At 36.3% G+C, this 25,366-nt stretch overlaps 1 protein-coding gene across 1 annotated transcript in view; it reads right to left on the bottom strand.

The window, feature by feature from the left end:
- Positions 1 to 2,426: 2,426 nt before the first annotated feature.
- The window catches only part of LOC150094926 (motile sperm domain-containing protein 1-like), a 94,621-nt gene continuing 71,681 nt past the window's right edge, over positions 2,427 to 25,366 (bottom strand). The window contains exon 6 of the mRNA XM_090411101.1: positions 2,427 to 3,946. Coding sequence (XP_090267227.1) covers positions 3,915 to 3,946 — 32 coding nt within the window. The 3' untranslated portion in view covers positions 2,427 to 3,914. The remainder of the gene's footprint in view (positions 3,947 to 25,366) is intronic.

The raw sequence follows: 25,366 nt of genomic DNA on the forward strand, positions 1-25,366 counted from the left end.
ACCCTCAATCTACTGAAGTCACACTTCCCCCCTGATATATTTGAACTATTCAAATTCACAATACATGCAGGATATTTCACATGGAAAGGGAAAATATACAAACAAATTGATGGGACAGCCATGGGCTCCCCCTTTCTCCCCTCCCCAGCCAACTTTTACATAGAACGCCTGGAAAAACAAGCAATCAATACAGCCACTCTCAAACCAACACTTTGGCTACGCTATGTTGATGATGTGCTTGCTATTTGGCCACATGGCCCTGAGACATTGAAAACATTCTTAGCACATTTAAATAGCCAACATCCAAAAATCCACTTTACTATGGAACTGGAAGCCAACAACTGTCTGCCCTTCCTGGATACACTCATCACACGTCTCCCAGATGGTTCCTTATCATTTTCAGTTTTCAGAAAACCCACACATACAGGCAGATACTTACACAAACAATCACACCATCATCCTTCTCAACAATATGGCATATTAAAAACGCTAACCCATAGAGCGAGAGCAATCTGTTCAAATGACAAGGCTCTTACTGCTGAACTGACTCACTTACGCCACACCTTCTTGGCCAACGGCTACAATCCACAAAAAATAAACAAAATACTAAACACTCCTAAGAAACTCCTCCCACCATCCACCACAGAGAACTACAACAAAACAGTCACCATCCCTTACATTAAAGGCACATCCGAAAAGATCTCAAGAATTCTCAATAAACAAACTACACACTACATTCAGACCATGTAGCAAATTAGCCACCCTCATCCGCTCACCCAAGGACAGCATTCCTCCTTTATCACATCCAGGAGTCTACCAAGTACCCTGCTCATGCAATCAAGCCTACTACGGTCAAACAGGAAGAACTGTGAATATCCGCATCAGTGAACATAAACGATACGTCCGGAAATATCATTATGGGAAGTCGGGCCTAGCAGACCATGCTCTGGATACCCCTGCACACAGGATCAACTGGAAAAACACAAAATTACTACACAGAAACCCATATAAATCAGAGAGATTGTTCTTAGAGGCGACAGAAGCCCTAAAACACACTCCAAATCTCAATAAATATGGCTGTATTAACTTGCCGAAGATCTGGGAGACAGTCATATTAAGAAAAAACTAGCACTTTTCTAGGACTCTAGTAATATATGATAGCGTTTTTTTTTTTTTTTTTCAGATAGAGGGCGCCAAAATCAGGACTCTAGTCTTTGTGTTGCTGCTACAATTTTGTTTAAGTACACCATGTTGTACTAGTCTCGCGTATTGTGACAAACAGTGTTTTTGTGCTCTGAAGATGCTGGTTATAATACCAGCGAAATATCAGCATCAAGTTAATAAATTAATTATTTACTTAGTTTCTGTGTTCTATTATACCGTTAAAATAATAAACAACATGCCATAACATTCATTATATATATATTACTAAGTTTTAACACTTTTACGAATTTTAACACGTTCGGTTGAATTTTATTGCTGCCTTGGGAAATCGAACTCACATCTAATTAATAACAATAGTTTTTAGTTAGATACTGTGTTTGCCCATGCAACATATGATTTTGTTTGTCTATACAGCATAGTTTCTGTATGAGGGGACATGCGATTCATTAATTAGTGTTTTTATCCCAGTTGTCTCTAATTGCACTATTTGTTGAGAAATATATTACACAGACTCCTCATACCTAATTCACTGGCATAATAAAAGTACTTGTTTTTATTGCCTCTGCAGTATAGTGGCTCTTAGGGAGGGCGTGTTGTTTACCACTGCAAGCGAGTTACTATCTCCCCACATGAACTTGTTTAAGCTTTTTTTCATGTGTGAAGTATATGTGAAACTTTTATTGGTAACAGAAAACTAGCTCGGATGACAGTGATAACATAAAACGAGTTTTGATATGCATAGAACGTCAATATCAACAGTCCCTGATTACGAATGCGTGATGAAAGGGACAAGAAGATTTGGAGTTTCCCTGGAGAGCATTCAAAGTAAATACAATTAATCACTGCTTTGAAATGAAACATATGAATAAGCAATATTTACTAATATTCATTAAGCACCGAAATATGCAGGAAGCAAAATTTGTGAACCAACACCAATGTGTGAATTTTTCCATTAAAATATAAAAAAATAATAAATAATGAAAGTTAAATATGTTTCTTTTAAAATAAAAAAATCTACTTAGTCTTAAAACATTTTAAATTTGTTTTCATTATTTCACAGCCCCCCTCAACAAACCTACAGCCCACAGTTTGGGAAGCGCTGCCCTAGCATACTAAAATATTGACATGAAAGAAGATATATAAAGATGTTCTTGATCATGGAGCAATAGATTTAAAAATACAGCATTTATGTTTGAATGAAATGTGTTGTGTAATCTATATGCTGTATTATAATTTACAAGAAGGAAACACTAGTCTAATAGTACCATGATAAAATGAAAGCTTTATTTTATCAACATATGAGATATTTAAAAGACTAGTGCCTTTCAAAAATACTGTAATGAGATTCAGAATAACATTTACTGGATGCAATTTTCTCAAAAATATCTAATTATATGTCAATGTTTAAAATTTCTTTTAAAATCTTAAGAGAAGCTGCACAATACTTGCCTTTTTATTAAGCTATATTTGCATTTTAAAACAGACTTGTCAGGATTTCCATTCAAGATTGGTATTTTGGCATTTTAAACTACTATACATTAGATTTATTTCATGGTGATATCATTATCAATGTGTAGAAAATATACATTTATATTATCTGAACAAAATAATCAGCATTTGTTTCTTTACGATAATACATCATTATACAGCATACATACTGAGTGACATTTTAAAGTTTGTGGCAGTTTTTAGCAACTTTGAAAAATGTCATTTATATCAATCACTAAAAAAACACATATACTAACCACAGTGATAAGTTTTAATATGTAAATATTTCATCCCAAGTATCTTGGGACATCCTCTAATTCAAACAATACTAGGAATAACATAGTTAGGGCGCATGATTACAATGGAATCTCAATATGCGTGCAGTAATGTGTTATAGAAGTAAATTAAAACATAACTGAAAAAAAAAAAAAAAATTATATAAGAGATTATTTTACACAATTTTTTTGTATGACAATTTCCCATACTTTAGGAATAATAAGAACATCATTGCATATTGAGATTCCATTGCAATCATGTGCCCTAACTATATGTTATTCCTAGTAGTGTTTGAATTACTGTACTGAGGATGCCCCAAGATACTTGGGATGAAATATTTACATATTAAAACTTATCACTGTAGTTAGTACGTGTGTTTTTTAGTGATGAATTCACCACAGGTTTCATCGTATAAAAATGTATATCAATGTTGAAAAAGAAATAAAATAGATTAACAGTGAAACAAATTTCAACATTATAAAACATACACAAACAAATATGAAGAGAATTCTTTAAAAATTCTTTCTTTGATATCAACAGTTCTGAAACTCTTATGTTGTATCAATCAATATACAAATTACTGGTGTAAGCTCACAAGTAATACAAGCAACACATATATAGAAAATATACATAAATCTATAAGCGATGCATAAATTTTATTTATAATTTTAAATTACAATTTTCTACACACTTTGTATTACCTTATTAAAAAAATCTAAACAATACAAACAGAAGGATAGGTATTATTATGTACATGACTCTCCACAATGTAGCCACTAATGACAATTCAGTTTTTGATAGTGCAGAATACAAAGGTGCGAAAAATATATGAAATTGTTAGAAATTGTCCACACTTTCATTTTGTTTTAATGATAGCTTGTTTTCATCTGCCACAGATGGTGATTGTTTTGGTTCACATATTCTATACACAATTCCCAAATTTTAATGATACTGATCCTTAAAACAGTTATACAAGAAAACCTTAGTCACGGTTTGAAGATTGGTATAGTGAGAAGACCTAAAGAAATAAAACAGAAAAGGATTAATACTGTGTCATTCATTTATAGCAGAAGACCCATGAAGGGTGATTTCAAAATTACTACACATATCTAATTTTTTTTTTTTCTCATATGTTTGCAAATTATATTTAGCTGTCAGACTTGATATTGTAGAAAGTTGTTTTTTTACAAAGTATATTATATTGCTGTTTTAATCCATTAACTAAGCATGCATGCAAACTTTGTTTGCATGTGAAATGTCTTTCATGACTAGTATCTCATAATGCAAAAACATGGGAATCATCACTACCTAGATGGGCTTAAACCTTTATTAAGGTCTCATCAGTTGGAGCTAGACCCAGAAAGATACTAAGGTTAAATGAATGCAGAAGTCATACATTTAAAACAATATGTAAGTAGCAAAATGGTGAAGTATCATATTATTAAAATACTCTGATTTAGAGATAGCTGTAGAAAGGTTTTTTTTTTTAAACACTTAGTTACTTAGAAAGTATATTACGACACAAAATTATATTTTTATTTTAATCATTTACCCAATATGGTAATATGCTATTTTACTACTTTGATATAGAAAATATACCTTTTGTATTGATTTAAGTTTAGTATCTTCCTGGGTTTAGCTCTTGCTAATGATACCTAAATAAAGGCCAATGATGTGTGTGTGTGTGTAGTGATCCTTTCCATAAAGTTTTTGCATTATGGGATACAGACGCATTTGATGTGAAGTCAACAGCTTCTATATGCAACCAGACTAGTTGAAGATACTTAATGTGCAAATTGTTAATGTTTGGATAAAGGATTAAAACAAGAATTAAATTTGTCAAGTGTAATAAACTCGGTAAGAAAACACGTAACTTAACTTTTCGTAAGAAAAACTTAACTTAATCCATGTTAAGTAGTAATACAGGGAGTAAGGGAACTAATTTTCTGGAAGATTCAAGGATCAAATGTCTTAAGCTACATGTTTTGGAGAGAGCACAAAGAGGGTCTGATTCTGATATTTTTATCTCTAGTTGAAATGTTTGATCACATAGTCTTGATTTTCAGGTGAACAGGCATAAAGTCTCAAGGCGTATGTGCTGCTATAAGTCAGCTGATTATAGTCATCTGACTATAATCAGCTTAGAAATCAGTTTGGGTAGCATTGCAGATGAAAAAATTTAAAGTAGAAAGATCAATAATGCATGGGAAGGAATAGTTACAAGTTTTTAGATGTGTGAAGCAAGTATGAATTTACATAAGAGGGATGGTCTGCACTTGAATTCATTTAGTATCAGGAGTCTGGAGAAATTGATTTGGTTGTTGTCGAGTCCATTGAAGAGCTTCTAGATATGACCGTGGATCTGCAGAACTGCTTTGGCAATCTATTGAACTTTGGAGTAGTGCTTTTTTCTAGGGTTATTGTCAATTTTCTGTAGAGAAGCAGCAATTGCTAGACAAGAATAGATATGGAGAGGTGTTAATTCAACTCCTGGACAGTTCTTGCATGAATCATAGCTTCTACCACTGTCTGGCTGTATTTTCATGCTTTTAAAATGTTCTGTCCTTAGTCTGGCAATGATTGTGGTTATCTCATTATTTTCACTGATTTCATTCCTCTTCTTGATAGTTTGTTCATCATCATCAAATTCCTGCCATGTACCCTCAAGGGGTGTACAGGATATGACAGTACTACATGAAAAAATTACATCATTACTAACTTCCTATCTACAATTTTCCTCCAAATCAGTCTGTTACTTGTCAAGACTCCAACATTATCAGATCTTATATTTCTATCGTCTAAGGCACTTTGTACCGTATCAATCCACCTATATCTTGGTCTTCCTCTGGGTCGTTTTCCTGCCAACCTGGCAGAGAACACTTGTTTTGCTAATCTTTCCTCTCCCATTCTATTTAAGTGACCATACCATCTGAGATTAGCTGTGCTAACGCATTCCTGGATGCTGACAATGTCAAGTTCTTTCCTAATATCCTCATTTTTAATATGATATTGCCATTGATGCCATCTGTTCACGCCTCTAATCTTTCTCAGGACTCTCATATCTGCGGTCTCTAGTCTTTGGCCAAGTGATTTACTTCTCACCCAGCTCTCAGATCCATAAGTTAAAATTGGTTTGAACACAGTCTTGTATACAGCTAATTTAGTGTTCCGACTAATTTCTTTCATATTCCATATGAATTTATTCAATTGACTTCCCACGATACCAGCTTTGCTGATTCTGTTGTCTATTTCTATATTTAGTTTACCATCTTCAGTAAAAATTGTGCCTAAGTAGCTGAAATGTTTTACTTGTTCCACAGGTTCTCCATTCACAACACAGTTGATATTTTCAATGATTCTGCCTATTTTCATTGTCTTTGTCTTTTTATTGCTAACCTTCATACCATATCTATTACAACAGCTATTCAATTTAGTCAGAGAATCTTGCAGACTTGTAGCGGATTTATTTAGACGTATAACATCATCCGCATAAAGCAAAGAGCTGACATTAACATCTCCAATTTTGATATCAGGTTTAATACCACTTTCCTTCATAATGTGATCCATATAGATAATGAATAACAGAGGCAATAATGTACATCCTTGTCTCACACCAGATTTAACACTAAACCATCTTCCTGTACTTCCTTCAATTCTAACTGCTGACTCACAACTTAAATAAAGACTAAGTATTGCTTGATATAATGCCCCATTGACACCATATAACTGCAGCGTATTGAATAGCTTCTCTCTTGGCACCTTGTCATATGCCTTTTCCAAATCGACAAAACTTAAATACAGATCTTTGTTATATTCCCATGCTTTCTCGACTATTTGTCGTAAAGTGAAGATCTGATCCTGACAGCCTCTATTTGGCCTGAATCCAGCTTGTTCTTCACCAAGCTTTTCTTCCACAATTCTTCTCAACTGTTTCTCAAGTATACTTGCATAGATCTTGCCAGGAACACTCAGTAGGGAAATACCTCTGTAATTCTCACATTCAGTTTTATTTCCCTTTTTATATATGGGTACTATGAGAGCTCTACTCCAATTATCGGGAATTCGTCCCTCTGTCCAGGCTTTCTGAACTATGCAGTGCAGCCACTGTAAGACTCTTATACCACCATACTTCAGCATTTCTGGTCGAATATCATCTACTCCTGCTGCCTTTCCACATTTCAAGCCTTTGATGGCTTTTTCTACTTCAAGTATGGATATGTATTCCTGACTGCATGCCTGGTCAGTGTATTTTTATCACTGTGCTGTCATCACTGCTTGTTTCATTTAGCAGTTTTTCAAAGTAATTACTCCATACTTCAAGGATATCTTTTTCTCTTGTTTTCATTTCACCTTTATCATTTCTAATTCCTTTTACAGCACTCTTTCCTCCATTCCTAAGCTTCTTCAACAACCTCCAGAATATTTTGCCACCTTCTTGATATTTATTTTCTATATTTTTGCCAAAGTCCTCCCATGACTTTTGTTTAGCTAGTTTTACACACTGTTTAGCTTTCTTACATTTGTCTCTGTATTCTGTAAGAGTAAAAGCTGACTTATTTGCCAGGAACTTTTGATATGCTTTCTTCTTTTCCTTCACTGCCTCTTTAACTTCCTGTGTCCACCAGGGAGTTCTGATTTTTTTATCCTTGCACACAACCTCACCACATGCCTCTCTGGCAGAATCAATCAATGTTTCCTTCAGAGTTTGCCACTGAATCTCCAAGATTTGATTCCTGTTCTCAAACTCTTTCATTTTCTTCTCAATAGTATTTCTGTATTTTAGTCTACAGTTCACATCTGAGAGCTGCTCAACTTTTATTCGCTTTAAAACTTTCTTACATGTTATTCTTTTCAATATGAAATTCAATTTTATCCTGCTCAAGACTAAATAGTGATCACTTCCAATTTCAAATCCTCTGTACACTCTGGTGTCCTGCACCAGGGAGAAAACATCACTATCAACAATAACATAGTCAATGAGACTTTTCTTATTCCTAGCCTCTTCTCTTCAGGTGAATTTGTGCACATTTTTATGTTGGAACATGGTGTTAGTAATAACCAGTCCATGTCCTGAGCAGAAATCCAACAGATATTTGCCATTATTATTAGCTTTGCTCTTCTCTCGAAATTTTCCCAAAATATTTTTGTATGTCTCACAATCATTTCCTACTCTACTATTTAGATCCCCAACAAGGACTAACTTTTCCTTTTTCATTGTGTCAGTTGCTTTTTCTAAAGCCTCAAAAAATTCCTCCACTTCTACCTTAGTAGAACCTTCTGTGGGACCATAGGCACAAATAAGTCTCATTGTCCAGTTCCCCATTCTCATATTTGCCCACATTACTCTACTTGAGACTGACTGCCATTCAAGAAGATTAGCCTCGTATTTTGTGTTGAATACTATGGCTACTCCTTTTCCTTGATTGTCATTGCCTGAATATAACATTTTGTATTTATTGCTCAGAAAAATCTCACCAGTTTTGGTCTTTTTTGTTTCAGTCACCCCTATTATGTCGATCTGGTACTTATCTAATTCCTCAGCTAGCTCCATTTCTTTGCCATTCAGGCTTCTTACATTGATAGTACCGATCTTTAACTCTGGTGAAGTTGGGGTTTGTTTTCAGATTTGTTCCAGTAGCTGACTTTTCGCTGTTCGCCCTGGTTCCCTGGAGAAAACAACGGGGGCCTTGTTTAACCGGGCGACGGCGCAGCTGGCATGAAATTTTGTCATGTTGTACCATCATTTTTTATTTTGGTTTAACCAATAAGAATACAATTTGGTCGGCTAAATCCCAAATTGCCAGCCCATCCTCGTTCGTTCAGTATCAAAGTAGATACCCAACAGGGTGCACCACAAGAAGGTGAGGATTGGACATTAGGTCAGAAGCCCTGGTTGGTTCTCCGCATTCCTTTAAAGGCTATGTGGAGGTCTCCTCTCAGTTATACAGCTTTGACCCTTAAGCACCACCTTATCTGTCTGCTTTTCATTGCCTATAATAATTACTTGGGCTGGTGTCCTTTGCAGTGTACAGTTCCTATTTTTCAAATTTAAAATCTTTAGTAGTTCACGAATTTCTCCTGTGCGAGATTTATTTTTCCATGTTTTAATGCCTCTAGTGCAGATTTTGAGTCACTATAGATGGTTGTTCCTTCTGTAATGTTTATTACTGGAATTGAGAGATAGAGCTTGAGAGCTGTTTGTATGGCTGTTAATTCATGAGTGAAGTTTGAAGCTATGTTGCCAGTTTTTTAGTCTTGATTTGCATTTCCTCACCTCCAGGTAGGGTTAGAAAAATCCCTGAACCTCCTTGGTTGAGTGCTTCATCAGATGATCCATCATTGTAGGCAATGATATGGTTTGGATTATTTAAATGATGTATAGTGTCCTTTTCATTTATTTTCTTGCTGTGAATCCTTTTTTGAACAGGGTTCTAGAAGATTTAAGTTCATCATTGTGTTTTTGGTAGATAGTGGAAAAGAATGGCTCTTTACGTATTTCAATGGACAGGTGTTCTAAGTCAATCTGTTTTCTAATTTCATGATCGTATTGTAAATTGGATGATCTCTTTAGTCTAGATTTTCTTGTCCAGGCATTGAAAGTCCTGAGTAAGATGTGATCCTGTTGTTTGCTCCTGATTGTGTTAGTGAATTTAACTGAGGACAGTTTTCTTCAGTCTTCTAATATGTGAAGCCCACACTCTTGTCGAGCTTTTAAATTATTCGTGGATGAGACTGCACCTATAATTTTTGCTGCTCTTGATTGTACTCTGTCAAGTTTTTCTTTTGAGCTAGTAGAAGCTGGAGCCCAGATTGATTAGGCATATTCCATAGTGGGTTGTATGAGTGCCGTATATATGTAGTTTTCAGTGTCTTCAGTTTTGCACCCCACTTTGTTCTACAAAGCCTTTTGATGATATTAAGCTTTTTAAGAGCTTTATTAGATATATTTGTAATATCAGTTGTAAATCTCAGTTCAGTATCTAGGATTAGGCCTAAGTATTTTGGAGACTGTTTTTTCCTATTTTGGTATTATATATTTTGATTTGGCGATTGAAATTGTGTCTATTTTTTTTCTATCAGTGGAGAAGATGCAGTTTTGTTTTTTCTGGGTTTATCTGTAATTTGAGTTCCTTTGCCCATCTTTCTAAGCCTTTTATTGAATTATTTAGGACTTTTTCAGATATTTGAGGATTACTGCTTGTTCGCTATATCGCCTGTGTAGCATGCTATTTTTGTGTCATTTGTTATGTGAGGATGGATATTGTTCATATAGATGAGAAATATGAAGTGGGCTTAAAACAGAACCTTGTGGGACTCCAGCCCAAGTTCAATGCATGTTGGAATAAATTCCATTAACTTTTACTTTCATTTTTCTTCCTTTCATGAAATCTGAAATCCAAATTAATCCGTTCTCCCTTATTCCAGTATCATATGCAATTTTTATTAGTTTTTGTTCTCCAAACATGATTGAAGGCAGCTGCGAGATCTAAGAATACTGCTGTTATCTTCTTTGGTGGTTTTTCTTGAAAGCCATCTATGACTGATTGGCAAAGATAAAATAATTGATCTTCTGCTCTGTGTTGAGACCTGTGTGCAGTTTGGTAGAAGTTGATCTTGTTATTATCTACGAGCCAATTCATAAGTCTGGTATGTATTATTCTTTCGTTTAGTTTACAGAGAGTGCTAGTCAATGCTATTGGTCTGTAGCTTTTGTAGTCAATAGGGTTTTTGTTAGGTTTGAGTAAGGATATAATGACTGATGTTTTCCAGATTTTTTGGTAGTTTACCTGTATTCCAGAAAGTGTTAAATATCTTCAGAAGGCAGTGTTTTGGGCTATTTTCCCCATGTTTTTAATCATATGGTCCAAAGATAAGATTGATTCTGGGCGATTTGTCAGGGTCAGTTTGACTCATTGCTGTTTTTAATTCTGTCATTGTGAGGTCCTGAGTAAAGATGTATTCAGAAGGATAGGTTCTGTATTGTGTTAGCAGATGTTTTGCAATTTTCCTGCGTCTTCTTTGCTATATTGCAGTTTGCTTACTTTCCTTACTTTATGTTTGGCTAGTATATTTTTCATCTGTTTGTTGCTGCTGTATTAATTCCTGAGGAGACTGTGTTCGAAGAGTGATCAGTATCCAGAAGATGATCAGAAGTGTTGCATTATTTAATAATCTGAGGATATTCCAGTTGTGAGTCTTTTCTTGGATCTAGTCTATTGCAGAATTCTTCCCACTTTTTTTGTTTGCAGTAAGAAATTTCATCTTTATGTTTTGAGTTAATTATATTAACGTTCTTCTGTATTATTGTGTTTTAACTATTCATTGATAATATCTCTTTCAGTGATCATAGCATTGATATTAAGATCTTTCTAAAATGGAACCCAACTGTTTTTCCTGAATCCTCTGGGAATTGAATTTTTTGCAGCTCTCTGTATGTTGTTAGTTAATTATAGTAGTTGCTGATCAAGTTCTTTATTAGTGGGTGTGCCTGTGCAGTATGCTTTTAATAGTTGTGTGTATTCAAGCCAATTTGCTTTTCTCAAGTTCTAAGATCTCCTTGTCTGTGTTTTTTGGTCTAACTGCAAATTAACGGTTGTGATGATAGGTCTATTATCACCTTTAGTATTTTCTTTAGCATTCTTTAGTATTTTCCACTGGGTAAGACTCGCAGGTTTCATAATCTACTGCTGTGATGTCTACTGCTGATTTTGTGCCTGTTCATAAACAATAAACCTTGAAATCATAAACAACAAGCAAAATACATATATGTATTTTGCTTGTTGTTTATGATTTCAAGGTTTAGATTGTTGTTTATTGTTTATGATCTCATTTAGATCAGGGGTACTTAAGGTTCAAAGCTATATAAATGAGAAGAGACCATGTCATAGCCTTTAAAGGAATGCGGAGAACTGATCAGGGCTTCTGACTTAATGTCCAATCCAGACCTTCTCGTGGAGCACCCCGTTAGGTATCTACCTGGATACTGAACGAATGAGGATGGGCTAGCAATCTGAGATTTAGCCAAAAAAAAAACTTTTATTCTTACTGGTATAAAACAAAATAAAAAAATGATGGTACAACATAACAGAATTTCATATCGGCTGGGGCTCGCCTGGTTATACAAGGTCCCAGGAACCAGGGCAAACCATGAAAGGTCAGCTACTGGAACAAATCCTAAAATTTACCCCAACTTAACATCACCAGAGTTCAAGATTGGTACTATCAACATAAGAAGCCTGAATGGCAAAGAAATGGAGCTAGCTGTGGAATTGGATAAGTACCAGATCGACATAATAGAGGTAACTGTAACAAAAAAGGCAAAAACTACTGAGATCTATCTGAGCAATAAATACAAAATGTTATATTCAGGCAATGACAATCAAGGAAAAGAAGGAGTAGCCATAGTATTCAACACTAAATACAAGGCTAATCTTCTTTAATGGCAGGCAGTCTCAAGTAGAGTGATGTGGGGAAATATCAGAATGGGGAACTGGACAATGAGACTTATTTGTGCCTATGGTCCCACAGAAGGTTCTACTAAGGTAGAAGTGGAGGAATTTTTTGACGCTCTAGAAAAAGCAACTGACACAATGAAAAAGGAAAAGTTGGTCCTTGTTGGGGATCTAAATAGCAAAGTAGGAAATGACTGCCAGACACAAAAATATACTGGGAAAATTTGGAGAAAAGAGCAAAGCTAATAATAATGGCAAGTACCTGTTGGATTTCTGCACAGGACATGGACTGGTTATTATTAACACAATGTTCCAACATAAAAATGTGCATAAATTCACATTGAGAGAAGAGAAAGGGAATAAGAAAAGTCTCATTGACTATGTTATTGTTGATAATGATGTTTTCTCCCTGGTTCAGGAAAACCAGAGTGTACAGAGGATTTGAAATTGGAAGTGATCACCATTTAGTCTTGAGCAGGATAAAATTGAATTCCATATTGAAAAGAAGAACATGTAAGAAAGTTTTAAAGTGAATAAAACTTGAGCAGCTCTCAGATGTGAATGTAGACTAAAATACACAAACATGATTGAAGAAAAAATGAAAAAGTTTGAGAACAGGAACCAAACCTTAGAGATTCAGTGGCAAGCTCTGAAGAAAACACTGACTGATTCAGCCAGAGAGGCATGTAGTGAGGTTGTCTGTAAGGATAGAAAAATCAGAACTCCATGATGGACACAGGAAGTTAAAGAGGCAGTGAAGGAAAAGAAAGCATATCAAAAATTCCTGGCAAATAAGTCAGCCTGTGCTCTTAAAGAATATAGAGACAAATGTAAGAAAGCTAAACACTGTAAAACTAGCTAAACAAAAGTCATGGAAGAACTTTGGTAAGAACATAGAAAACAAATATCAAGAAGGAGGCAAGATATTCAGGAGGATGTAAAAGAAATCAGAGATGATAAAGGTGACATGAAAACAAGAGAAAAAGATATCCTTGAAGTATGGAGTAATTACTTTGAAAACATGGCTAAATGAAACAAACAGTGATAAAAAACGCTGACCAGGCATGTAGTCAGGAATACATATCCATACTTGAAGTAGAAAAAGTCATCAAAAGCCTGAAATGTGGAAAGGCAGCAGGAGTAGATGATATTCGACAGAAATGCCCAACTATGGAGGTATAAAAGCCTTACAGTGGCTGCATTGCATAGTTCAGAAGGCCTAGACAGAGGGACGAATTCCAGATGATTGGAGTAGAGCTCTCATAGTACCCATATATAAAAAGGGAAATAAAACAGTGTGAGAATTACAGAGGTATTTCATTACTGAGTGTTCCTGGTAAGATATATGAATGTATATTTGAGAAAAGGTTGAGAAGGATTGTGGAAGAGAAGCTTGGTGAAGAACAAGCTGGATAGGCCAAATAGAGGCTGTCAGAATCAGATTTTCACTTTATGGGAATATAAGAAAGATTTGTATTTAAGTTTCGTAGATCCGGGAAAGGCATATGACAAGGTGCCAAGAGAGAAGCTATTCGAAAAGCTACAGTTATATTCTGTCAATGGGGCATTATATCAAGCAATACTTAGTCTTTATTTGAGTTGTAAGTCAGCAGTTAGAATTGAAGGAAGCACAGGAAGGTGGTTTAATGTTAAATCTGGTGTCAGACAAGGATGTACATTATCCCCTCTGTTATTCATTATCTATATGGATCATGTTATGAAGGAAAGTGGTATTGATCCTGATATCAAAATTGGAGTCTCAGTTCTTTGCTTTGTGCAGATGATGGTATACTTCTAAATAAATCTGCTGCAAGTTTGCAAGAGTTCCTGACTAAAGTGAATAACTGTTGTAATAGATATGATATTAAGGTCAGCATTAAAAAGACAAAGATAATGAAAATAAGTAGAAACATTGAAAATATCAACTGTATTTTGAATGGACAACCTATTGAACAAGTAAAACATTTCAGCTACTTAGGCACGATTTTTAGTGAAGATGGTAAATTAAATAAGAAATAGACAAATGAATCAACAAAGCTGGTATGGTAGGAAGTCAAATGAATAAATTTATATGGAATAAGAGAGAAATTAGTCAAAACACTAAATTAGCAGTATACAAGACAATGTTCAAACCAATTTCAACTTATGGATCTGAGAGCTGGGTCAGAAGTAAAACACTTGACCAAAGACTAGAGACTGCAGATATGAGAGTCCTGAGAAAGATTGGGGCATGAACAGATGGCATCAGTAGCAATATCATATTAAAAACGAGGATATTAGGAAAGAACTTGACATTGTCAGCATCCAGGAGTGCATTAGCAGAGCTAATCTCAGTGGTATGGTCACTTAAACAGAATGGGAGAAGACAGATTATCAAAACAGGAAAATGACCAAGATATAGGTGGATTGATAAAGTAAAAAGTAACTTAGAAGATAGAAATATAAGATCTGATAATGTTGGAGTCTTGACAAATAACAGACTGAGTTGGAGGAAAATTGTAGATAGGAAGTTAGTAATGATGTACTTTTTCATGTAGTGCTATCATATCCTGTACATCCCTTGAGGGTATATACATATATACACACACACACACGTGTATATACACATACATACATGTATGTGTGTGTATGTATGTATGTATATCTAAACCTCATCATCATCAGGAATTTGATAATGAGGTTTAGATCATTAATTATGTCTTCTATTTGTGCTCTTTCTGATCTAGTTGTGGGGAGCCCCAAGTTGTGCTTTTGGCATTTAGATCTCCTTAAAGGATCTTTGCATCTGACATTGTTTGACTTAGTTGTTTAAGTAGTTCTGTATTTATATCTGTTATCTGGATGATATGCATTGACTATTGTGATAATGTGTTTTGGTAGAAATATCTTGACTGCTTGAGCCTCTGTGTTACTATTTGTAGTTCATATGATTTCTTTATATTTAACGTGTTTTGGTCTGTAAGAGTATAGCTAGACTTCCGCAGAACAATCAGGTCTGTCTTTCTTTAATGTTGAATAGCCTTTGATTTGAAGCTTCAGATTTTGATTTAGTTTTGTTTCTTGTAAGCATGCAATGTGGATGTTATTTTTGTATAAAATGTTCTTAAGCTCTTCCACCTTTTTTTGAGTGCCATTTATGTTTAGCTGAAGTATGTTGAGTCCTCGTTGCATATTTCTCATCGAGATTCTGGACTGCAACTCTCGACAGGTTGGCTGCCCAAGATGCTGTAGCATATTTGTCATCGAGATCCCAACTGATTTGGTATGAGACCTAATACAGTCAGGGAAACTAGATCATGATGGGGAGAATCTGTGCATCAGATCTACCAAATTATGTACCTCTGTTGATGATACAAATGTGCATTACCATGGAGGTGATTATGAAGAAAAGATGATCATGTGTTCATCGAGTGCAGATTTGTGCGCAAGGATATCTGTTTATAAGTGAAGCAATAGATAGTAAGTAGAGATCTGAAAGTTGTACCAATGGTCATTGCAGACTACAGATTCATCTATACATGAATGCCAGGAGCATAAGGAATAAAGAAGGTAGTTTGTTGCCTTGATAAATACATGGGGACATCGGATTGTTTTCAGATCCAGCAATACTAATTGATATTGAATGTAAATGGTATAGTATTTGTAAGTAGGATACACAAGATAAGGAGGAGTGTGCTGCTAATGATATTAGATAAGTCCAACTAGAAAAGAAAGCCAAGACTGACTGCAATATTAGTAACAATTTTTCATGCAGCAGCGAATTTCAAGCTATCTGGTGTGAGGTGGCCTAACAAGACCAAATACACTGCTTGGAAAGAAGTCAGACATCCCATTAGCAAGGTGCATCGTTTATGTAACAAGTGACATGTTTGAAACTGGTATAAATTGGAGGAATATGATGCTCCCAAGTCAGAGCAACTGTGTCAGGGGAAATGGCTGTGAGAAGGGAACTCATGGACTGAAAAAGACGTTGTGATAGGATGCCATGTTGCAAGCCTACCTGTTTGGCAAATTGTTGACAACTTGGGCTATCCGAGGTCAACAGTCAATGATACCGTACTGAGATGAAAACATAGGGAGTCAACTGCAAGTGCTACCTACAGTGACATTCATCAGCGAACACATTGTATGTGGAGTTCCAAGCATCGACTGGAACTTGAATCTGCATAGAAACATTCAGAACTAAGACTCGCAACATGGATTTCCATGGCAGGCCCACAATATGCAAGCCCCACATTATCTGAACCAACATGCAACGTTGTTTTTAGTGGTACAAAGAGTGTACAGTGGGGCATGGAAGCCTTGGAAAGCAGTGTTGTGGAGCAATGAATCAAGTTGCACCCTCTACTGAGCGGAACGGGTCTGGGTATGGCAGATGTTTGTGAATGTCTCTTACTGGTGCATGTAACCCCAACTACAAAATTGGGAGGTAGCAATGTGATGGTATGGTCCAGTTTTTCCTGGTTTAGCTTCAGACCTCTGTGGTGTTATGAACACTGAACTCCGAGAGAGAGAGAGAGAGAGATCCAAACATTCTGGACAATGCAATTCTTTGTGGTATTTCTACAGAAATGACCATTGTCTCTTTCAGCAAGACAATGCGCCATGTCACAAGGTAAGGCTGCTGCTGCTGTAACTGAATGATTTGTGGACATGGATGTCACCACACTTGATGAACTGGCCTCCACAGAGCCCTGATATCAACCCTATTAAACATCTGTGGGATGAACTGGAGCATCAGGTGAGGTCAAGGGATGTTCACTCCACAACAGTCCTGCTGATTGCTATCTTACACTTGTAGAACGTATGTCTCACATCCTACATCTTATTAGAGTGAGCATCATGGTTGTTTGTTCCTCACACTATGGTGTCCGTTGACTTCTTTCAAAGCAGAGTATGGTGGAGTTATAAGATCTAATGGATCAGCTCCTGGTGATGACGAAATGCATTACCAAATAAACTTCATTATCGTCATCAAATTCTTGACATGTACCCTCAAGGGTACATCAGGAATACTGTGTGGCAAAGAGCCACATCCCTCCCCTCCCATTTTCACAGAACAGTGTGGATCTAGACTGGAAAGTCTAAAGATATTCCAGAGGAAGGCAATGGCAAACTATCTCTGTACCTTGCCAGGAATATTCTATGAGCATGCCAAAAATGAGAAAGTATGATATGGTGCTGGATGGTAAGACCTCCGGGCCTGAAACATCCAACATGCAACTGGGGAAGAATAGAGGTCTTCCACAAGTAGAACTAGTTGTTATGACGTGTCTAGGTCAAACCCGGAAGGAAGCTTGTCACGGATGTTGCTGGTTGGAAAAGGGAGGCTCCCTGTTTCACAAGAATCCACAACATCGGAACTTGGAATGTTAGAATTATGATCCAAAGTAAGCTGAAAATAATAAAGATGGAAATGGACTGCAAGAAGCTGAATATATTGGGAATAAGTGAACTTAGATGGACAGGAATGGACCATTTTCAGTCAGGGGACTATATGGTGTATTACTCAGGACATGAGACTAGTCGTAAAAATGGAGTATCTTTCTTACTCAGGAAAAAGAGGCTTGTTATGTATTAGGCTATAATCTAGTGAGTGACAGAATCATTTCTCTAAGAGTCAGTGGACATCCAATGAATATACCATCATACAGGTTTATGCACCCACTACACAGGCACCAAAAGAAGACATAGAAGAATTTTATGGAAAGTTACAAGATGATAGATGCAACACCAAAGCAAGATTTATGGCTACTTATCGAAGATTGGAATGCAAAAGTGGGAGAAACCGAAGGACAAGGAACAACAGATCATTTTGGTTTAGGTATTCATAACACTGCAGGGAAGAGACTAATGAGTTTTGTGCAGAAAATTCTTTGTTACTAATACCTGCTTTAAACAGCACAAACAGAGATTATACACATGGATATCACCTGATGGACAATACAGAAATCAAATTGACTATATACTTGGACAAAGGAGATGGAGAAGTGCAATTCAGTCTGTCAGGACTTTTCCAGGTGCAGACTGTGGAACAGACCATGAATTATTAGTGGTTACGATACATGTGAAATTACAGAAACTGAAAGCAACACAAATGCAATCTTGGAAACATACTGGCTGAATACAATATTAGTATACAGAACAGATTCAACACACTCAATTTGTGTGAAAGAGAACCAAGATGAACTATGGGAAGAGATTCAAGATATACTTAAAACAGATGCAAAGAAGAATATTCCAACAGTTTGTAAGAAGAAGAAGTCTAAATGGCTGTCAGAAGATGCCACCAAAACTGCTCGGGAAAGGAGGAAAACGAAGGCCACAGGAAATTTGCAGGAAGTATGGCATTTAAATGCAGAGTTTCAACAACAAGCCAGGAGAGACGAGGAAAAATACTTTAACCAGGAATGCCAACAAATAGAAGACCAAAACAAGTAAGAAAAAACAAGAGATCTTCTCAAAACGATCAGGGAACTAACAGGGAAGTTCAGTGCCAAGGTAACAATATTGAAAAGTAAACACAAAGGATATCTTACAGAAGCCGAAGCTTCCATCAAAGAAAGCTGGAACAAGTATACAGAAGCACTTTACAGAAAGGACTCCAAAATTACTGAGAAATTTGAAGAGCAGGATTACATACAGGAGCCAGTACCACTGGAGAAGGAGCGAGGTGGGCGCTGCAACAGCTATCCAGTAAGAAAGCACCAGGAGGAGATGGAATACCTATCGAGCTGCTCAAAGCCCTGGGAGAAGAGGCAGTTAAAATTTTAACAGCTCTGTGTCAGCGAATTTGGATCACAACTACGTGGCCTAGGGAATGGAAAAAACCAGTTTATATACCTTTATTGAAGAAAGGTGATGCAAGAATGCAAAAAATTACAGAATTATAACACTGATTTCTCATGCAAGTAAAGTCTTACTTAAGTCATTCAGAAAAGACTGGAACCATTCATGTAGAGAGAAATGCCAGATGAACAGGCAGGATTTCAAAAAGGCAAAGGAACAAGAGACCAGATCACGAATGTGAGATGGTGAATAGAAAGAGTACAGGAATATCAAAAGAATGTCTACCTTTGTTTCCTTGACTATAGTAAGGCTTTTGACTCTGTAGATCATGTGAAATTGATCATGCAAGAAGCTACTGTCCAAACAGGTATTGGAGAAACTTAGTATTTCACAATAGGTAAAGGGATAAACAGGGATGTATTTTATCTCCGTGCCTGTTTAACTTGTACAGCAAATACATTTTAATACAAAAGACAAAAGTTATGGCAACATGTGAACTTAATGATTTTGAAATAGACTGGGAGAAAATGGAAGTAGTCAACAATTTTGTGCTGCTAGGATTCTGAACTGATAAAGATGGGTATTGTACTGAAGAATATTATTACTCAGAAAGAAAGCAATGACAAATTTAAGCAAGATCTTTAAAGACAGAGATATTAGCCTCGCAACAAAAATCAGAATTATGAAAGCAATGGTATTTTCACATCCATACAGTACCCTGTGGTACTGTATGATGTGAAAGTTGGACCCTGAGAAAGAGTGAAAGAAGGAAGATAGATGCATTTAAATTATCGGTTTGGAGATGCTTACTAAGAACATCATGGATTGCAAAGCAAACCAATAAATCTGTGATAGAATAAAGCCAGATTGCTCCTTCGAAACTATGATCATCAAGCAAAAACTGTGATACTTCAGACATAATGCAAGCAAACAACAGTCTGGAGAAGATGATGATACTTGCTAAAGTTGACAAAAGCAGGAGAAGAGAAAGACCAAGAATTAGATGGAGTTAAAGAAGCAACTGGAACGTGCCTGGAAATTCTGAAAGATATGGCTAGGGATAGATCTGAATGGAGAGCGTATGTTCATAGATTCATCAGGAGTCGAAAATGACTCAATGGAACATAACAACAACCTCAAGGGGGTGTACAGGATATGATAGTACTACATGAAAAACTTATATCATTACTAACTTCATATCTACAATTTTCCTCCAAATCAAGTTCTATCTTCTAAGGCACTTTTTACTGTATCAATCCACCTATATCTTGGTCTTCCTCTGGGTCTTTTTCCTGCCAACCTGGCAGAGAACATTTGTTTTGCTAATCTTTCCTCTCCCATTCTATTTAAGTGACCATGTAAAATCTCTCATGATAAGTACCATGACTTATCAAGTTCAGTTTTACAATGGTTTTAATTTAGGATATGTACTGAAAATATATGTAAAATGTTCAATGAAATATAATTCCCTATAAGTTATTGTGTCAAGCAAAAGGGAAATTTCTTGTGGCACATGAATCAGCAAATTAAATTGAGATTAGCAAAGAACAAAGAGGATTATCATGAGAGAAAAAGTTAGAAACTTGCAAAAGATGATGTCATCACACCAGAAGGTCAGCAAGTACCAAAGACAAAGAAGTTGAAAAGTGTGCGAAGATTATGTCAACACACCTGGAGGTAAGCACGTGACAAGTTTGGAAAGCAAGCAAATGTGAAAACAAAGGAAAGTAGACACATAAGGCACCCCAGCAGTAAGCAAAATAATTACAGGATTCTCAATGCTTGCTCTTGACTGTAATCGCCACCATCCATGGTTGGAAAAAGAAAGAAGCTTCGATGGTCTTCCTTCAGGATTATCAAGACGTGATTATTGTATTTGAAGATTTTAATCATTCGAAACTTCTCTTCTATTCGAAAGGAACAGAAGAGAAGTTTCGGCTATCGCCTACATGAAGGGGACATTGTGACAAAAACATTAGGAAGGAAGAAATGAACACAGTGAATGAAAGAAAGGTCAGGAAGATTTCTGGAGAACACTTGATTAATGAGAAGAATTGTTCATGAAAGAGCAACTTGGGAGTAGCTATATTTCTGGAAATATGTTTAGAAATTAGTTTTTTTAATTTGTTTTAGATCATAATGTTAAGTTTAAGTGCTAAGATAATTCAGAATCAAGGTTTAGAGATATGAAGAATTTGTATCTATCTAGTGTGTATATTGTAAATATTCTTTGGGCTTAAAAGTTTGTAAACAATGCACTGAACTGTGAGGTGTGCTATCCCAAAAAAAAAAAAAAATCCGACCCTGTGTGCGAGTAATATGTATTAAATTTTATTATGTATAGTGAGGAATGCGCATATAATTTCAGATATCTGCATTGTCTTTGAATAACATCTTTAATTCTCATTCTCAATATATATAGTCTAGATGGCACAGTAGATAAACAAATTTGCTAGACTATAGATCGTGAGAGATAAGACATAGCATAAGCACACATATAGTAGCAGTCAGAAAGTTAGATGACCGACCATAATAAGAAAGTTAGAGACAAAGACAAAGCAGGATAGATAGACATGAGATAAAGAATGTTGCACATGGTGCAGACAACATCAAGCTATATGTAATATAAATTTTTACAACCATACCACCTGAGATTAGCCCTGCTAACAATGCCAAGTTCTTTCTTAATATCTTCATTTTTAATATGATATTGCGATGCCATCTGTTCGTGGCCTCTAATCTTTCTCAGGAGTCTCATATGTACGGTCTCTAGTCTTTGGTCAAGTGTTTTATTTCTAACCCAGCTCTCAGATCGATAAGCTAAAATTGGTTTGAACACTGCTTTGTATACAGCTAATTTAATGTTTTGACTAATTTCTCTCTTATACCATATAAATTTATTCAGTTGAGTTCCTACCATACCAGCTTTGTTGATTCTATTGTCTATTTTGATATTTAAGGTACCATCTTCACTAAAAATCCTGCATGATATACCACACAACCCATTATCTTCAATTAAAGCTCTTTATGCTGATGACACAGCGATATTGGCCAGATCATTAAAGCCTCACTTAGAAACTGCAAGAAAACCTACTGCAAATAGAACAGTATTTTGCCAAATGGCGTCTCCAGGTGAATCCTCAGAAGAGCATAGCCATCTTATTCTCTAGAAGATCAGTGCTTCCCAAAGAAGATATTCTCCTCTTTAACACAAAAATTCAGTGGAAAAGAGAAATCAAGTACCTTGGTGTAGTAATGGACAGTAAACTGACTTTCAACTCCCATATCAAGACTCTCTGTGCAAACACATCCAAAACCATAGCCCAGCTCTATCCGCTAATAAACAGAAACAGCAAACTGAGCACCAGAATCAAACTTCTCATATACAAACTGATGGTTCGTCCAATACTCACTTATGCCTCACCGGCCCGGAGCCATACTTCAAACTCAAATATCATTAAATTACAATGCATTCAGAACAAGTGTCTTAGAATGATCCTGGGCGCTCCATGGTTCATCCGAACTGTCCAACTGCACCGCGACACGGAGGTCCCCTATATTTACACCTTCATGCGGACTATAGCAACCAAATTCTTTTCAAAGGCAAGTGTGCATCCTAACAGACTGATCCAACTGGCCGCTGACTGTGATGCAACGGACTATTCTAAGCACAAAAGACCTAAAGCCATCCTAAATCCCCTCACTGAGGATTAATCTCCTAGCCCAATCAGGGCGAGCAATATAGCTCATAAACTCTTTCTACTCACAGTCTCTGTTAAGATAGCTGGGAATATGAAAAGCTTTTGCTTCACCCGTTAAGCCAGTAATGTTACTAGTTACTAAAAATTGTGCCTAAGTAGCTGAATTGTTTTATTTGTTCTATAGCTTCTCCATTCATGATGTAATTGATATTTTCAATGTTTCTGCTATTTTTTATTATTATTATTATTACTACCATTCAGGTCTCCATAGAAGACTCATCTTTGTGTTTCCTCCCAGGAAACACAAAGTCTATCATAACACTCCTTGACCATTCTTGCTCTCACCAGTATCAGGCAATGCATTCCACGGTTCGACCACCCTCCACGCCAAGAAAGTACTGCTCACAGCTTCTTTTCATACTTTCCAGGGATGGCCCCTTGTCACTCCTTCCTGCTGCTTCACTAAGTGAAAGAATTCCCCAGTGTCCACCCTGTAACTGCCTTTTGACAGCTTAAAAGTCTTGATCATATCACCTCATCACCAAACTCTGCAGTCCACATTCCCTCAGCCGATCCTCATAATTAATATTGTACAGTACTGAAACCATTTTTGATATTCACCTCTGCATCCTTTCCCACACTTAATTTATCCCCTTCAAATCCTGGGGACCAAATTTGAGAACCAGAAGTGTGGTCTAATCAGGGTCTTATAATGGAATGATAACTCTTCTATCCCTACAGGTCAGCGTCCTTCTCAGTATTGCAGCAATCCTCTGGGTTACCTGCACCGCCTTTGCAACATGTTTGCTGAATTTCAGTTTTCTATCAATCATCACCCTCAGATCTCGTCTCCCCTACTTCCTCCAGTACAGCTCCTCCAATCGAGTATGCAGCATCCCATCGATGGATCCCAAACTTCAAGACTTTACATTTTGCCTAATAAAATCAATACCTCCCCCCCCCCAGTCATTTGCCCATCTGCCTAATTTATTCAAATTTTCTTGCAGGACCACCACATCTGTACTATTACCATTGCTTTTTTTTTTTTCTGGAAAAAAGGTGCCAGTACTCACCATGAAGATGTTATTACAGCAACTTCCAGACTTTTAACATATCCTCAGATATACCCTCATCGTCTCAAGATCGCTTCTTGCTTTTAGTATCAACTGCAGAATGACGACCTCAGAGCAGTCACGAGTCTCCATATTTGCTAGGGTTGAACTGAGTGAGAGGACGTCCTACTATCCTGATGAACATCAGTGCAGAAGTTGTCCATACAAGCAGAGATGACCTAGATGAAGTTACTATAAGATTCATCTGAGAGAAACTCCTTTAACGTTCTCTGGAAGATATTGCAATTGTGCCCAAAGTGTGCTTTAGAGGAAGTAGTACTTCCAGCACTTTCTTGGATACTAAAATCTTAGCACACTTAGGCAAATCAGCATTATCTCCTTCAAGCAGATGCTTTCCAATAGCTTCTTTCAGACTCTTGTAAAAAGCAGATGTAGAAAGCCTTGAAGTATGGAGTAATTACTCCATACTTCAAGGATATCTTTTTCTCCAGTTTTCTAAGCACCTTTATCATCTCTAACTCCTTTTACAGCACTCTTTCCTCCATTTCTAAGCTTCTTCAACAACCTCCAGAATATCTTGCCACCTTCTTGATATTTATTTTCTATGTTCTCACCAAAGTCTTCCCATGACTTTTGTTTAGCTTTCTTACATTTGTCTCTGTATTCTCTAAGAGCACAAGCTGACTTATTTACCAGGAAACCTCAGATAACCTCACTACATGCTTCTCTGGCTGAATCAATCAATGTTTTCTTCAGGATTTGCTACTGCATCTCCAAGATTTGGTTCCTGTTCTCAAATTCTTTCATTTTTTCTTGAATAATGTTTATGTTTAGTCTACAGTTCACCTCTGAGAGCTGCTTAAGTTTTATTCAGTTTAGAACTTTCTTACATGTTCTTCTTTTCAATATGAAATTCAATTTTATCTTGCAATTATCTTGGTGATCACTTCCAATTTCAAATACCCTGTACACTATAGTGTCCTGCACCAGTGACAAAACATCACTATTAATAATAACATAGTCAATGAGACCTTTTCTTATTCCTTGCCTCTTCTCTCCATCTGAATTCGTGCACATTTTTATGTTGGAACATTGTGTTATTAATAACAAGCCCGTGTTCTGAGGAGAATTCCAACAAGTATTTGCTATTATTATTAGCTTTGCTCTTTTCGCCAAATTTTTCCAAAATATTTTTCTATGTCTGACAATCATTTCTTACTCTGCTATTTAGATCCCCAACAAGGACCAAACTTTTCCTTTTTCATTGTGTCAGTTGCTTTCTCTAAATCCTCAAAACATTCCTCCACTTTTATCTTAGTAGAACCTTCTGTGGGGTCATAGGCACAAATAGGTCTCATTGTCCAGTTCCCCATTCTGATATTTGTCACTATTTGATATTGCTTTTCATTCAAGAACTTTAGCC

Source organism: Typopeltis vanoorti, chromosome 21 (genome assembly GCF_054136105.1).
Source record: "Typopeltis vanoorti isolate ZY-2024b chromosome 21, IOZ_Tvanoo_1.0, whole genome shotgun sequence".
NCBI classification, from domain to species: Eukaryota; Metazoa; Arthropoda; class Arachnida; order Uropygi; family Thelyphonidae; genus Typopeltis; species Typopeltis vanoorti.